This window comes from Brassica oleracea, chromosome C1 (genome assembly GCF_000695525.1).
Source record: "Brassica oleracea var. oleracea cultivar TO1000 chromosome C1, BOL, whole genome shotgun sequence".
NCBI lineage: Eukaryota > Viridiplantae > Streptophyta > Magnoliopsida > Brassicales > Brassicaceae > Brassica > Brassica oleracea.
Window position 1 is genome coordinate 1,707,751 of NC_027748.1, and position 15,408 is coordinate 1,723,158.

The window sequence follows — 15,408 nt, forward strand, 5'->3', positions numbered from 1 at the left end:
TTGTCACTACACACTACCTACTACACCCCGTGACAACTACTTAGCTAATACCACCCGTGACCTGCAGAAGCAACAAAGAACGCCAGTTGAAGTAGAACCCGTGACCTGCAGAAGCAACAAAACCACGCCAATAGTTAGTAAGCAAGTAAGCAAACCAAAGAAACTACTACTACTATTTATTGTAACAGGCATAGTTCCAATTAAAGCCAACGAAACTACTACTACTATTTGATGAACTGAAATAAAATGACTATACAACTCAAATTCCAAACCAGTCATAGTTCCAATTAACATTCATTATCAGCAAAACAACCTAAAACAACTACGCAAATACTCAAGAAAACTACCTAAACTACTACGTTTATAATCACTGACCAGATCAAAGCATCTCAGCTACGAGTTTGTCCTTGAGAGACACCTCACTATCAGTTAGAGTATCTTTTTTTTGAGAGGAGACGATCTAGTAGTTTCTGTTTGGATATGTTCTGTTTCATGTCTATAATGGTCTGTAGTCGATCATATGCTGCTTCATTCCCATGCTTCTTGCGTTTGGCGGCTGCTTTGCAAGCCTTAACACCAGGTGGTCTAACCTCTTCTTCTGAGTCAGGCACCGTCTCTGTAGCTTCCTTTCTTTTCTCCTTTGCACCATCTGTTGTTAAATAAGTTGACCTCCACTTTTGATCGAACCGCAGCTCCCTCCACGCATGTTCAAGTGTGAACTTGCCCGTGTAGTCGTTGAAGAAGATGTCATGGGCAGCCTTCATGACATCGTTCTCATTTTGGCCACTAGCTTGCTCCTTCAAAGCGGCCTCATAGCTTCCCACAAACTTACAAACCTCGGAATTTAGCCTTCCCCACCTCTGCTTACATGTACTCCACTCTCTTCCAGAAGAGCCTGTTAGCAGAGGGCTTGAATTGAAATATTCCTCAATTCTTCTCCAAAAAGACACTAACTTCTGCTGGTTACTAACTATGGGATCTTTGCTGGTGTTTAACCAAGCACTGATGAGGACTATATCTTCTTGTGGTGTCCACTTTTTCCTTTCAACCGGTTTGGGAACACGAGAAGACCCGGGAGAATTAAGGGAAAACGGATCCATTAAGGTTTCCGTAGGTGTGTTTTAAAGTTGGTTTCTGTTTCAGAACTTGGTTTGAGTTAACCTCAGTGGGATTTACTATGTATTTAAACTAATATTTTGGGTGATGTAACTTGGTGTGTTTTAAAGTTTTAACTCAATGTGTTTTAAAGTTTCTAACTACCAACCACGAAAACAGATAGCATTCATCAAAACACAACCACTATCAGAGCATCACATCACTTTCAGAGCATTCATCACTGCCACCAACCACCCTAGTTCAATTAATACACGGAAACTACTTCTAGTTCAGTTCACTTTCAGAGCATCACTTTACTTTCAGAAAATATCAATTAATACACTGAAGTTACTTCTACTTCAATTCACTTTAATTAATACAACACGGAACCTACCTACTCAACTTCAGTTCTAGTTCAGCCAGCAACCTAGTCAAGTTCAGTTCTCGTTCAGTTCAAGATCAGGTGTTTACCTTTTGGATTTTAATCGAAGCAGACCTTCTCCATAGTATCCACCTGCACAGTGAGGTTATAAACGTCACCAGTGAGCCTATCAACCAGCAGAGCGAGCCTTTTAACCTGTGCCTGCACAGATAAACCTTCTTACTGTTAAAAAAAAATTACTTCTTGTTACTTCCTATTAGGTACACTTAAAAAAATAAATACACTAACCTCTACACTCTCTATCTGTCTCTTGAGATTGGGCACCCACTTGATCACCTCCTCAGCCTCGTCCACACGCTTACGCAGATGTTCGATCTCCTCCTGGACACCTACAACCCAAGGCTGACGATAATGTAACCCATCAGCCTTGGTGACAACATTATAAAACATTAGACAACATATTTCCTACAAATTATACTACATATTATACGAGTGCTCTGAGGTATCTCTTACCTCGTAGTTTATGCAGGTGAAGAAGCGCTTTCCAGGATGAGTCTCGTGCTCCTCCTTCACCCGCACCTCGTCAATCATTCTCCCACCACAGGGACATCGTCTTGGAATTCCATATTCTGAATCGTAAACGTTTCCCAACATGTTTATGTACTCCTGATGCCTCTTTGTATCTCTCCTCTCCTCTGCGGGATCCATCTGAACCAGATAACCAAACGGATTACAACAACATCACAAAAAATATTGATTTAAAACCTAAAATCGAAAATCCCCAAAATTCAAAATTAACCCACTAATCGACAAGGAAACGCTTCGATCTAGCCCTATATGAAACCCAGATGCCCATTTATAACCTACAATCGAATACCCCCAAATTTGAATATGAACCCTATTTTGAAAATCACACTAATCTACAACGAAATGCTTCGATCTACCCCTATATGAAACCTAGAAGACGATTTAAAACCTAGAATCGAAAACCCCCAAAATCGTACACGAACCCTAATTTTAAAATCCCACTAATCGAACTGAAACGCAAAGATGTATCGGTGAATCCACTCGATACTCACCTATTAACGTGGAGGAGACACTCTCTACTCGAATCGATGAAGAATAGTGAAGAAATTTGAAGAAATGAGATGAGAGGAGACGATCGCTCGAGAAATCACCTCTCGGGAGCAAACCCTTGATTTTTTCAGAAATGAGGGAAAGTGATTCTCTACACGCGATCCTCCTCCTCACGTCAATAACGCGTCGCCAATAGCTGCGTGACACCTGGCGTGAACCCGTCTCCTACGGGGTCACTGGGAAGGTCCGGCTCGCAAAATAAAACCCATTTTTCTATTTTTTTTTTAATTCCGGCCCTATGATACTGAGCCCATGAACCCCTTTACAAGTCTCAATGTGGATGCTCTAAGGTGATTAGTCTACTGATGGGTAACCTACCGAACAAACAAAGTTATGGGTATGCTATGCTCTGTCACAATCAAAAAATTTATATTAATAATCAAGAGGGACAAGCTCTACGTAGATCACCGACATCAATAAGACTGATGACAGCCATATGCAACCCATACTGGCATATATTGCACGAACCATATAAAAGAAATTACAAACAATATAAAAAATGTTTCCTGTGATTTAAAGTGGAATTGTTTCTTGCATATTTTACGTATAAGATATTACTAATAACGTGAACATGTACGGCACATTGGCCGACTAAGGGGGCACGGAGTCACGTGAAAGCCGACCTTCCTAAAAAATATCTTAAGCCCTTTAAAAGATTAATATCTCTCCATTCTCTTTCTCACTATAGGTTCTTGTTTCGATTTCGCCGAGGGGATTTCAACGGAGGAGATTGGGTGAGACGGTTTCGATTTCGCCAAGGGGATATCGACAGAGGAGATGGACTTCTTCTTGTTTCGATTTCGCCGAGGGGATTTCAACGGAGGAGATTGGGTGAGACGGTTTCGATTTCGCCAAGGGGATATCGACAGAGGAGATGGACTTCTTCTTGTTTCGATTTCGCCGAGGGGATTTCAACGGAGGAGATTGGGTGAGACGGTTTCGATTTCGCCAAGGGGATATCGACAGAGGAGATGGACTTCTTCTTGTTTCGATTTCGCCGAGGGGATTTCAACGGAGGAGATTGGGTGAGACGGTTTCGATTTCGCCAAGGGGATATCGACAGAGGAGATGGACTTCTTCTTGTTTCGATTTCGCCGAGGGGATTTCAACGGAGGAGATTGGGTGAGACGGTTTCGATTTCGCCAAGGGGATATCGACAGAGGAGATGGACTTCTTCTTGTTTCGATTTCGCCGAGGGGATTTCAACGGAGGAGATTGGGTGAGACGGTTTCGATTTCGCCAAGGGGATATCGACAGAGGAGATGGACTTCTTCTTGTTTCGATTTCGCCGAGGGGATTTCAACGGAGGAGATTGGGTGAGACGGTTTCGATTTCGCCAAGGGGATATCGACAGAGGAGATGGACTTCTTCTTGTTTCGATTTCGCCGAGGGGATTTCAACGGAGGAGATTGGGTGAGACGGTTTCGATTTCGCCAAGGGGATATCGACAGAGGAGATGGACTTCTTCTTGTTTCGATTTCGCCGAGGGGATTTCAACGGAGGAGATTGGGTGAGACGGTTTCGATTTCGCCAAGGGGATATCGACAGAGGAGATGGACTTCTTCTTGTTTCGATTTCGCCGAGGGGATTTCAACGGAGGAGATTGGGTGAGACGGTTTCGATTTCGCCAAGGGGATATCGACAGAGGAGATGGACTTCTTCTTGTTTCGATTTCGCCGAGGGGATTTCAACGGAGGAGATTGGGTGAGACGGTTTCGATTTCGCCAAGGGGATATCGACAGAGGAGATGGACTTCTTCTTGTTTCGATTTCGCCGAGGGGATTTCAACGGAGGAGATTGGGTGAGACGGTTTCGATTTCGCCAAGGGGATATCGACAGAGGAGATGGACTTCTTCTTGTTTCGATTTCGCCGAGGGGATTTCAACGGAGGAGATTGGGTGAGACGGTTTCGATTTCGCCAAGGGGATATCGACAGAGGAGATGGACTTCTTCTTGTTTCGATTTCGCCGAGGGGATTTCAACGGAGGAGATTGGGTGAGACGGTTTCGATTTCGCCAAGGGGATATCGACAGAGGAGATGGACTTCTTCTTGTTTCGATTTCGCCGAGGGGATTTCAACGGAGGAGATTGGGTGAGACGGTTTCGATTTCGCCAAGGGGATATCGACAGAGGAGATGGACTTCTTCTTGTTTCGATTTCGCCGAGGGGATTTCAACGGAGGAGATTGGGTGAGACGGTTTCGATTTCGCCAAGGGGATATCGACAGAGGAGATGGACTTCTTCTTGTTTCGATTTCGCCGAGGGGATTTCAACGGAGGAGATTGGGTGAGACGGTTTCGATTTCGCCAAGGGGATATCGACAGAGGAGATGGACTTCTTCTTGTTTCGATTTCGCCGAGGGGATTTCAACGGAGGAGATTGGGTGAGACGGTTTCGATTTCGCCAAGGGGATATCGACAGAGGAGATGGACTTCTTCTTGTTTCGATTTCGCCGAGGGGATTTCAACGGAGGAGATTGGGTGAGACGGTTTCGATTTCGCCAAGGGGATATCGACAGAGGAGATGGACTTCTTCTTGTTTCGATTTCGCCGAGGGGATTTCAACGGAGGAGATTGGGTGAGACGGTTTCGATTTCGCCAAGGGGATATCGACAGAGGAGATGGACTTCTTCTTGTTTCGATTTCGCCGAGGGGATTTCAACGGAGGAGATTGGGTGAGACGGTTTCGATTTCGCCAAGGGGATATCGACAGAGGAGATGGACTTCTTCTTGTTTCGATTTCGCCGAGGGGATTTCAACGGAGGAGATTGGGTGAGACGGTTTCGATTTCGCCAAGGGGATATCGACAGAGGAGATGGACTTCTTCTTGTTTCGATTTCGCCGAGGGGATTTCAACGGAGGAGATTGGGTGAGACGGTTTCGATTTCGCCAAGGGGATATCGACAGAGGAGATGGACTTCTTCTTGTTTCGATTTCGCCGAGGGGATTTCAACGGAGGAGATTGGGTGAGACGGTTTCGATTTCGCCAAGGGGATATCGACAGAGGAGATGGACTTCTTCTTGTTTCGATTTCGCCGAGGGGATTTCAACGGAGGAGATTGGGTGAGACGGTTTCGATTTCGCCAAGGGGATATCGACAGAGGAGATGGACTTCTTCTTGTTTCGATTTCGCCGAGGGGATTTCAACGGAGGAGATTGGGTGAGACGGTTTCGATTTCGCCAAGGGGATATCGACAGAGGAGATGGACTTCTTCTTGTTTCGATTTCGCCGAGGGGATTTCAACGGAGGAGATTGGGTGAGACGGTTTCGATTTCGCCAAGGGGATATCGACAGAGGAGATGGACTTCTTCTTGTTTCGATTTCGCCGAGGGGATTTCAACGGAGGAGATTGGGTGAGACGGTTTCGATTTCGCCAAGGGGATATCGACAGAGGAGATGGACTTCTTCTTGTTTCGATTTCGCCGAGGGGATTTCAACGGAGGAGATTGGGTGAGACGGTTTCGATTTCGCCAAGGGGATATCGACAGAGGAGATGGACTTCTTCTTGTTTCGATTTCGCCGAGGGGATTTCAACGGAGGAGATTGGGTGAGACGGTTTCGATTTCGCCAAGGGGATATCGACAGAGGAGATGGACTTCTTCTTGTTTCGATTTCGCCGAGGGGATTTCAACGGAGGAGATTGGGTGAGACGGTTTCGATTTCGCCAAGGGGATATCGACAGAGGAGATGGACTTCTTCTTGTTTCGATTTCGCCGAGGGGATTTCAACGGAGGAGATTGGGTGAGACGGTTTCGATTTCGCCAAGGGGATATCGACAGAGGAGATGGAGTCTGACGGTTTCGATTTCGCCGAGGGGATATCGACAGAGGAGATGGGGTTTGGACGGTTTCGATTTCGCCGAGGGGATATCGACAGAGGAGATGGGGTTTGGACGGTTTCGATTTCGCCGAGGGGATATCGACAGAGGAGATGGGGTTTGGACGGTTTCGATTTCGCCGAGGGGATATCGACAGAGGAGATGGGGTTTGGACGGTTTCGATTTCGCCGAGGGGATATCGACAGAGGAGATGGGGTTTGGACGGTTTCGATTTCGCCGAGGGGATATCGACAGAGGAGATGGGGTTTGGACGGTTTCGATTTCGCCGAGGGGATATCGACAGAGGAGATGGGGTTTGGACGGTTTCGATTTCGCCGAGGGGATATCGACAGAGGAGATGGGGTTTGGACGGTTTCGATTTCGCCGAGGGGATATCGACAGAGGAGATGGGGTTTGGACGGTTTCGATTTCGCCGAGGGGATATCGACAGAGGAGATGGGGTTTGGACGGTTTCGATTTCGCCGAGGGGATATCGACAGAGGAGATGGGGTTTGGACGGTTTCGATTTCGCCGAGGGGATATCGACAGAGGAGATGGGGTTTGGACGGTTTCGATTTCGCCGAGGGGATATCGACAGAGGAGATGGGGTTTGGACGGTTTCGATTTCGCCGAGGGGATATCGACAGAGGAGATGGGGTTTAGACGGTTTCGATTTCGCCGAGAGGATTTACACAGAGAACATGCACAGAGGCGGTTTCGATTTCGACGGATTACAGCTATGGCGATTGAATCGCCGACGAGCTCGAAACAAGAAGAAGTCGAAAATGAAAACACCGAACACGAATTTCTCTTCCTCTAACCCTACACCCACTCATTTTCTGCCACCTGCCCCTTAAGGACGGAGAAATAAACTTCTTAATTAAGAAGTTCTTCGGTCCGTTTGTAATATTTTCACCTATTTTACATTAATTTTTCGACCCAAAATAAGAAGAAATGGGCTTTACATACGGGCGATAATCATGCCCTAAATTCTATTTCCCGAAATATATATACACCAAGCCTACACATTTACACTCTTCAAACATCTCTCACCAGAGCAGAACACAGAGTCACCGGAGAAGTCTCATCTTCGGCGGCGACACACAAACAAACAAAAGTTTATATATTTAGATTCTGGTGACTCTCTGCTCTAATGGGTTACTCTCAAAATTCTCTCTTTGTTTTTCTACTTCTTGTTCTAGTCTACGGCGTTTCCTCCACCACCTTCACCGTCGTTAACCAGTGCAGCTACACCGTCTGGCCCGGCCTTCTCTCCGGAGCAGGAACCGCTCCTTTACCCACCACCGGATTCTCTTTAAACCCTACAGAAACACGTGTCATACAGATCCCCGCCGCTTGGTCCGGCCGTATCTGGGGCCGTACTCTCTGCACACAAGACGCAACCACCGGTAAATTCACCTGCGTCACCGGAGACTGCGGTTCCTCCGCCGTCGAGTGCTCCGGATCCGGCGCCGCACCTCCGGCGACGCTAGCCGAGTTCACCTTGAACGGAGCCGGCGGTCTCGACTTCTACGACGTCAGCCTCGTCGACGGCTACAACATCCCTATGGCGATCGTGCCGCAAGGCGGCGGAGATGCGAGCGGCGTCGCCGGGAACTGCACCATCACCGGCTGCGTTGCGGAGCTCAACGGCCCTTGTCCTGCTCAGCTGAAAGTGGCGACGACGACGGGGACTGCAGATGGAGTGGGTTGCAAAAGCGCTTGCGAGGCGTTTGGGACGCCGGAGTATTGCTGTAGCGGCGCGTTTGGAACGCCGGACACGTGTAAGCCGAGCGAGTACTCGCTGTTTTTCAAAAACGCGTGTCCTAGAGCTTATAGTTATGCGTACGACGACGGAACAAGTACGTTTACTTGCGCCGGAGCTGATTACCTCATCACTTTCTGTCCTTCTCCTAACCCAAGGTAATATAGTAAATAAAAAAGTTTGGTTTGGATTCTTTTTGAAGAATTCCGGTTTCGATTTTTTAATCACATGAAATATTCCAATACTTTTTTGAATGTTGGAGAGAAATAATTCACTTTTTGTTTGTAACGTTTAATTTGAAGAAGGGTGAGGTCAAATCACCGTATAAAAAATCATGAGACGTGTTTGTCATAATGCACCGTGTTGTTTTGTCAATTTGTGAAATGATGAGACAAGACGGCATTTTCATTTTCACCCGTTGCAATAATGATATCAGCATAATAAATAAAATATCTAATGTTCTCTGTTGTATGCATAGATTTTTTTCTTCTCATTCAAACGTCGGTGAACTGTGCCCATGTGTGGTCCGACACGGCTCTTTTGTTCATACAATAATTAATAATTTTGTAACTTTTGTGATTTGTCTCAGTGTGAAGAGTGCAAAGAAGGAAGGAGTACTTGAGCCTGAAGCCGTAAGCTACTCGTCCGCGTCGCCAACTCTATCCACCGTGTTTTCTGTTGGTGTTTTAGCTGTTGGGGTGTGGGCACTACAACGCGTTTGATGACATAGCTGTAACGTATGCGTTAGAGCTTTTGATAACAACATCATTCGAGGTTTTCATCTTAAGAGAAAGAAAAGATCATCAAATAAAAGACGACCAGAAGAAAGAGTTTGATTTGTGTGGGATTCCAAAGTTGCTAAGGATGGATCTGTTTTTAGATTGATTAGTTATAGTAATAGTTATTCATTAGGACTCTCATCTCTTGCTAGTTTTCTTTGTTTTTTATAAGACAAGATGTTGTCTTTACGGATTACGGTGTCTGTAGTAGACGCTGTCTGAAAATGTACGTTGAATAATCATGCAAATTTGGCGGGTAATCACAGTTTTTAGCCAATAATATAATTGTGTATATACAAATGAAATACTATTAAACTTACAGTTCCATATAGTGAGGCGGCTAACATTCTCTCTTCCCTTTATTTCGAAAAGTTGATGTTACTTGTTTATTAATTCACAATCGAATTTTCCACTTTAGATTATATAAAACACAAAGCAGTATCAGTTGTAGAGAATTCTCTCATTAATTTTCACTCAGATCCTTGATTTACGGTTGACACTAGTTTTGTTTTGTTTTTCTCTAAGACCATCTCCAATGAAATATAGAGAAAATTATTGTGTACTATTGGAGATGCGATTGGAGATGCCCTAAAGGTGTAAAGTGTACAGCGTTCATCAATGGCAGTACACTTGATCTAGAATCTTTTAGCTTTGTATTGTTTATAATGTTCTATATCTCCTCCCCTTTAGATGAACGGCTTCCCCTAACTCGTCTATACTTGGGGTGAGGACCTCTCTATAACTGAAAAAAAGAAAGATAAGAGAGCATCTTGCAGAGAGTCAAAAAGGTTTCAACTTTCAAATCCACCCACTTAAATATCATATCCCCTGAAGAAAACACACAGAATGTTAAACAAAGCCAAAAGATGAAACAGTCTTTGGCTATTTATGATAATTAGTAATTTGAATAAGTAAAGGGTAACAGTGGCTCTTGTCATAACTAGGCCAAGATTCATCGTCTCCTTTCACAAGCGTCTCATGGCGCTTCCAAACTTGTTCATCATATTTTTCAGTTAAGACATAATGTAAACCAACGTTTTCAATCTCCTTTAGGAACTTGTCTAAAGAGTCACCTCTCTTAGGGCTGAAGAATAACGCTTCAGAGGGTTCGTTGGCTTTCAGCAGCACCTTGATGATACTTGCAAGGTCCTTATGAAACTCCTTGAAAAATGTACTGGTGAATAAAAAAGGAGACAAGAGGTGAGAAACATATATCAAGAGGAATGAAAAAAAAAGCGAGGGAAGCTACCAATCGCTCGCAACTATGATGTCAAACGTGTTGGTCAACTCTGAGAGTTCATGCTGGTTCCAATGCAACTCCATGGCTTTTACGCTTGTGTTGTTGCTAAATGCCATGGAGTTGGACTCTATGTTACGTTTAATATCTGGATTGTTAGGTACAACAATGAATCCAAGAAGACATCTCTAATGAAAACAGTACACACACAAGGATACAATTGACTACTTGGGGATTTCCATCTGAGATGACCACTTGTGATGCTTCGGTGGCAGCAGCGATAACTAAACCGGCTAAACCATACCCGGATCCAAGCTCAATGACTCTCTTACCTCTGCACCATCCCAAATAAAATGTGTGAAGAAGAAGAAGGTATGAGAACACAATCTTAAAACTGAAGAGAGAAACCTGAAGCGATCTGGCTGAGACATGCAGAAGTAAGCTAGAACTTCTTCTGAAGGCCACTGACCTATATAAGAATGACAGTAACTTAACTAAAATCTAACATATTAAACAGAACAGAGCAGAGACATTGTTTCACATAAAAGTTTCTACCTAATCAAACCTAAGATTAAAATGAAAAACTCACAATTAATAATGTTTATGTGAGCATAATAACACAAGTGGGGGTGAAGAGCTTACAGACAAGTCCTGTGTTATCAATGTTGTGTCGATTAGATATCTCGAAGTCATTGAGATCACTGCAATTATCCACTCTTTGTCTGCAATAAACTCACAGAAAAAAATCTTTTAAGAGTGGAAAATCTAAAGAAGATTGTTTCATTGGATCGAAACTTTGAAAGTGCTAACGTTAGATAGAGTTTGGGAGAAGCAGCGATGGGAATTGAGTAGCAAAGGGATGCTTCCCGAGAGTCTTCTGATTCCGGAGAAGAATCCAGTACTTGACACGGAATCAAGTTGAATCCTTGGGTTGATTTTCTTGAAACCCGCTTGATCTCAGCTTCAGATTGAGAATCTGAGTGACAAATTTTGAGAGACGAGTCGTTAGCTACGAGGAAGTGAAAATCGAGAACTGGATGAGGGGAAGGGAGTCATTCACCAGATCTGTGGATAAGAGCTTGGCGAAGGATTCTCCATCTAAGAGATGAAGAAGAAGAAGAAGTGGGATCCATGGAAAGAATCGTTATCGCTTCCTCCGCCGGCAAATTTTTATTACAGAACTAATCAGCAAACAAGACGACAACTGTTTCCGTTAAGTGTGTGTAACAGAAGTGTTTCACATGCTCTGCCGTTTTTATGCACCGGTCGGTTTTGGGGTGAGGAAAACAGCGTGATGTTTAATTTTTAATTTTTATCCCCGACAAGTTTGTCCTTACTCCTTATTTTTTTTTTTTTCCCCAAATTGAAACTTTATATATATCAAAAGGCTTTTACGACCAGAGCATATCCGATTACATTTCCACAAACCTCCCAAAAAAATTTATGATAACTCAGTACACAGTCATCATCAACACCCAACAAGGGTGGACCAAAAAGAAATCCCCATGACTCTGTTAGCTATCCGATGCTCCACTTTCGTTCACGTACATATGATCCAACCAACGTCGATGGCCAACCGCTACATAAGACTGCATCAGACCTAGCTGCCTGACACTCTGAGCGATGAAAGAGGCACATCTAACTGAAGCCAAAAGTCCAATCCTTAACTCCCACGCCTCGAGAGACTGCAGCTCTCTCTTAATCTCTGTAGCTTCAAACTGTAAGTTAGGCCACAAGGCGGGTTTCTCTATTGCCTCAACCATATCCCCAAAGGTTGAAAGAAAGATCACCTTCTTCTTCCTCAAACTCAACATACTTTCTGAAACCCACAACCAGACCTGTAGCTTAGCCTCATTGATCGACTTCACATCCGAGAAAGCCCTCCTACTATGTAGTAGAACTCTTCCCTTCTCATCTTTCACTATCCACGCCGCCCCCATGAACCCAAGACCTTTCGACCAGTCCATGTCAAACTCACAAAGGACCCATCTTTTGGCAATTTTCGGAGCGTTAACTAGTACTCCCTTCTCTATCACGCCCGCCTCCACTTGGTCCATTCCACTCTGAACTTGTTGAGCCACAAACCAGACATCAGCTTCCTCTTTGGCTTTCTTTATGATTTCATCTGCTTCAAACAATTTTCCTTCAAAGATAAAGGCGTTTCTGTTCTTCCATAAGTACCATAGGACCCACAGCCAGCTTCTGTTAGTTTCAACATCGAACCTTACATCCTTACTAACCTTCAGGATGTATGCAATGTTTTCATAGATCGAATGGTCGCTGAAGCCACCCCGAGGAGAAGGGATATTGGATACCGCCCAACATTTCCTAGGTAGGTGGCAGGAGAAAAGCATATGGTTCACCGATTCACCTTGAAAGCCACACAGCTGACATCGATCATCGCACTTCATTCCCCTTTCCCTTAATAGATCAGCTACCGGCAGGGCTTGAGACACAGCTTTCCATACAAAAGTTCTTATCTTAGGGGCCGTCTGCACTTTTCAGATTTGAGATTTCAGGCTATTGAGGGATGGTAGAGCTTCCGCTACTTGACGTATCTCTTTGCTCTTTTCCTGGGCCGCTACCCAATACCCTGATTTAACAGAGTAAGCACCTGATTTGTTAAACTTCCACACCCAGAAATCTTCTTTAGAAGTCACCGGTTGGTTCTTCAAAAGAATTTGGACGTCTGAAGGCACACAAACCTCTTCCAATGCCTGAATATTCCATCTTCTATTTTGGAAATCTATCAACTCCCTTACCGTCAAATTCACATTGAATGTACAGTTTTTTATCCAGGGAGCTCTCACGCCGTACCCATCAGCCTCATCTTCGACCCATTTATCTGTCCAAACGTGTATAGAATTTCCATTACCAACTCGTTTCTGCAGACCTTTAAGTATCAGTTCCCTCCCAGACAACAAACTTCTCCAAGCAAAGGATGGCTTGTCACCCAGTTTGGCCTCCAAAAAGTTAGAGCTTGGGAAGTATCTGCTCTTGAGGAATTGGGCCAACAAGCAGTGGGGGAGAGTAAGAACTTTCCACGCCTGTTTAGCCAGCAATGCCTGATTGAAGGCTTCCAAGTCCCTGAATCCCATTCCACCACTCTCCTTTGGCAAGCAAAGCTTCTCCCAAGCTATCCAATGGATTTTCCTAATATGCGCATCAGATCCCCACCAGAAGTTTGCCATGGCACTGGAGATATTGGCACAGATTGTTTTCGGGAGTTTAAAGACTGACATCACAAAAACAGGCAGGGCCGATGCTGACGTCTTTAATAAAATTTCTTTGCCGCCTTGTGATAGCTTCCTTGGGTACCAAGCATTCAGTCTACCATTCACCTTTCCTTTTAAATAGCCTAGTAGCTCTACCTTAGAGCCGCTAAAGCATTCCGGCAGCCCCAGATATTTGCTTGAACCTCCTTCATTTGAGATACCCAACACCCTCTGAATTGCAAGTTTAACATCAGGATCGACCTTAGATCCAAAGGATATGGCTGATTTCTGCAAGTTGATCGTCTGTCCTGTTGCACAGCCATACACCTCGAGCACTTGGTTCAGATTTCTAGCTTGATTTTCAGACGCTTTGCACATAAACAAACTGTCGTCGGCAAACAGCAAATGGTGAACTGAGGGTCCCTCATCATCAAACTTCAAGCCATTTAGCAAGCTTAATCTTTCTGCTCTATTCAATAGGTGTGTGAGCCCTTCTGTACACAACACAAATAGAAACGGCGAGAGGGGATCACCTTGACGCAGACCACGTTGCGGTTTGAGCATTCCAAAAGGTTGATCATTCACCAGTACCGCAAAGGAAACAGAAGTAACGCATGCCATAATCAGCTTAACCCATCTGGCGTCGAACCCAATAGCCTCCATCAAACTCCTAAGATAGCTCCTTATTAAACCGTCGATTTCGGTTCAGTTGATTTAGATTTTTGGATTTTCGGTGTTATGCTCATCAGTCCCAGTCCCAGTCCCGTTCGAATTTTACTAATTATCAGGTTGGATTCGGCTTGGTTCTTTCTGAATTCGGTTTGGATCGGATTATAACCAATGTTTGAAATCGTCCAAAAATATATATTTTAAACTTTGAAAATTGACAAATTTTTTTCAAAATATAGAAACTATTCATAAATCTAATTAAAAATTATTTAAACTATCTAAATTAAGTAAAAAATATTTAAAATAACAAATAAAACAAAGAATATTCTAAAATATCTAAATCACCTTAATAATAATAAAAACATTGACATATTTAACTAATTTCAGATACTTTCAGATCCTAGTTTGGATTTTGGTTCGGTTCGGGTTATAACCAAACCTCGAAATACTAAAACTTATAAGTCTTATATTTTTGTATAACCGTTCAGATCCGGTTTTAATTTTTCCGGTTCGGATTTAGGTAGGTACTTCCGGTTAGGGGCTAAAAACGACCGGGCCTACTCCTAATTGCAATAGACATTGAACCTCCGAGAGCTTTTGTAAACTCTGATCAAAACCATAGCTACGTAGCCAGGTCACGTCGTTGTCGTTCTCCTTGAGCAGGAACGCGAAACAGAGCAAACCGCGCTTCTTCTTACACCATGAAAGATGATTACAAGGTGCGTTTCGATTTGAGCTGCGTCATGAAATTCGATTCATAAGTTTTTTTTTTTTTTTTTTTTTTTTTTTTTTTTTAAATTGAGCTATAGTTTCCTCGTTTCCCCTATTTGATCCTCCCTATACCTACAAAAAATCTGAGCTTTAGGAGATGATGGTGTCTTCTTGTTATAGGTTGATGAGAAGAAACAAGCAGCTGCAGATGTATTGTTTAGTTACTCCAAGTTTGCTATGGCCTGCATCGGTAACCAGACTCGTCCTACCGACATGAGGCTGCATCTCATGAAGGAGATCTCGGGATTGCCAACTTCTCTGAAAAGAAGAGAAGCTTCCAGAGCTGCAACTTCTCCTGATCCACTCGGCGAATCTTCCAGCTCCGGCACCGCCAGGCTTGATAAAGTTGATAGCTTCAGAGCTCTTTGATACTAAGTTTTACATTAATCTCCACTCTTGGTTTTGCCCAGTGATAGTGTTATGCTGTAATCTATTCCCATTGTGCGAACTCCGAAAAATAAATGTTATGCTACTACTTTTAACTATTATCCTGTTCATATAATCTCCTTAGATATTATTGGCCATATATTCATCTAGATTG

General features: G+C 43.8%; 6 protein-coding genes across 6 annotated transcripts in view; 2 read left to right on the forward strand and 4 right to left on the reverse strand.

The window, feature by feature from the left end:
- Positions 1-2,898, reverse strand: part of LOC106304189 — a 4,122-nt gene extending 1,224 nt beyond the window's left edge. Inside the window, exons 1-5 of the mRNA XM_013740589.1 lie at positions 2,557-2,898; positions 1,991-2,185; positions 1,766-1,903; positions 1,567-1,678; positions 3-105 (exon numbers count right to left, since the gene is read on the reverse strand). Coding sequence (XP_013596043.1) covers positions 1,577-1,678; positions 1,766-1,903; positions 1,991-2,185 — 435 coding nt within the window. The 5' untranslated portion in view covers positions 2,557-2,898 and the 3' untranslated portion in view covers positions 3-105; positions 1,567-1,576. The remainder of the gene's footprint in view (positions 1-2; positions 106-1,566; positions 1,679-1,765; positions 1,904-1,990; positions 2,186-2,556) is intronic.
- On the reverse strand, positions 426-1,100 carry LOC106328855 (glutathione S-transferase T3-like). The gene has a single exon (XM_013767387.1). The coding sequence runs from the start codon at positions 1,098-1,100 to the stop codon at positions 426-428; it is 675 nt and encodes a 224-aa protein (XP_013622841.1).
- A 4,442-nt stretch (positions 2,899-7,340) lies between the features above and the next one.
- On the forward strand, positions 7,341-9,300 carry LOC106305743 (thaumatin-like protein 1b). Its single transcript, XM_013742142.1, has 2 exons — positions 7,341-8,354; positions 8,786-9,300. Exons 1-2 carry the CDS (start codon positions 7,585-7,587, stop codon positions 8,916-8,918), a joined length of 903 nt encoding a protein of 300 aa, XP_013597596.1. The 5' UTR covers positions 7,341-7,584; the 3' UTR covers positions 8,919-9,300.
- Positions 9,301-9,752: 452 nt separating this feature from the next.
- On the reverse strand, positions 9,753-11,345 carry LOC106344884 (calmodulin-lysine N-methyltransferase). Its single transcript, XM_013784184.1, has 7 exons — positions 11,273-11,345; positions 11,023-11,188; positions 10,855-10,934; positions 10,621-10,681; positions 10,431-10,546; positions 10,225-10,360; positions 9,753-10,149 (listed from the first exon to the last, which is right to left on the reverse strand). Exons 1-7 carry the CDS (start codon positions 11,343-11,345, stop codon positions 9,858-9,860), a joined length of 924 nt encoding a protein of 307 aa, XP_013639638.1. The 3' UTR covers positions 9,753-9,857.
- A 381-nt stretch (positions 11,346-11,726) lies between these two features.
- On the reverse strand, positions 11,727-12,623 carry LOC106328864. The gene has a single exon (XM_013767399.1). The coding sequence runs from the start codon at positions 12,621-12,623 to the stop codon at positions 11,727-11,729; it is 897 nt and encodes a 298-aa protein (XP_013622853.1).
- Positions 12,624-14,663: 2,040 nt separating this feature from the next.
- On the forward strand, positions 14,664-15,403 carry LOC106324901. Its single transcript, XM_013762908.1, has 2 exons — positions 14,664-14,815; positions 14,988-15,403. Exons 1-2 carry the CDS (start codon positions 14,798-14,800, stop codon positions 15,234-15,236), a joined length of 267 nt encoding a protein of 88 aa, XP_013618362.1. The 5' UTR covers positions 14,664-14,797; the 3' UTR covers positions 15,237-15,403.
- Positions 15,404-15,408: the final 5 nt, after the last annotated feature.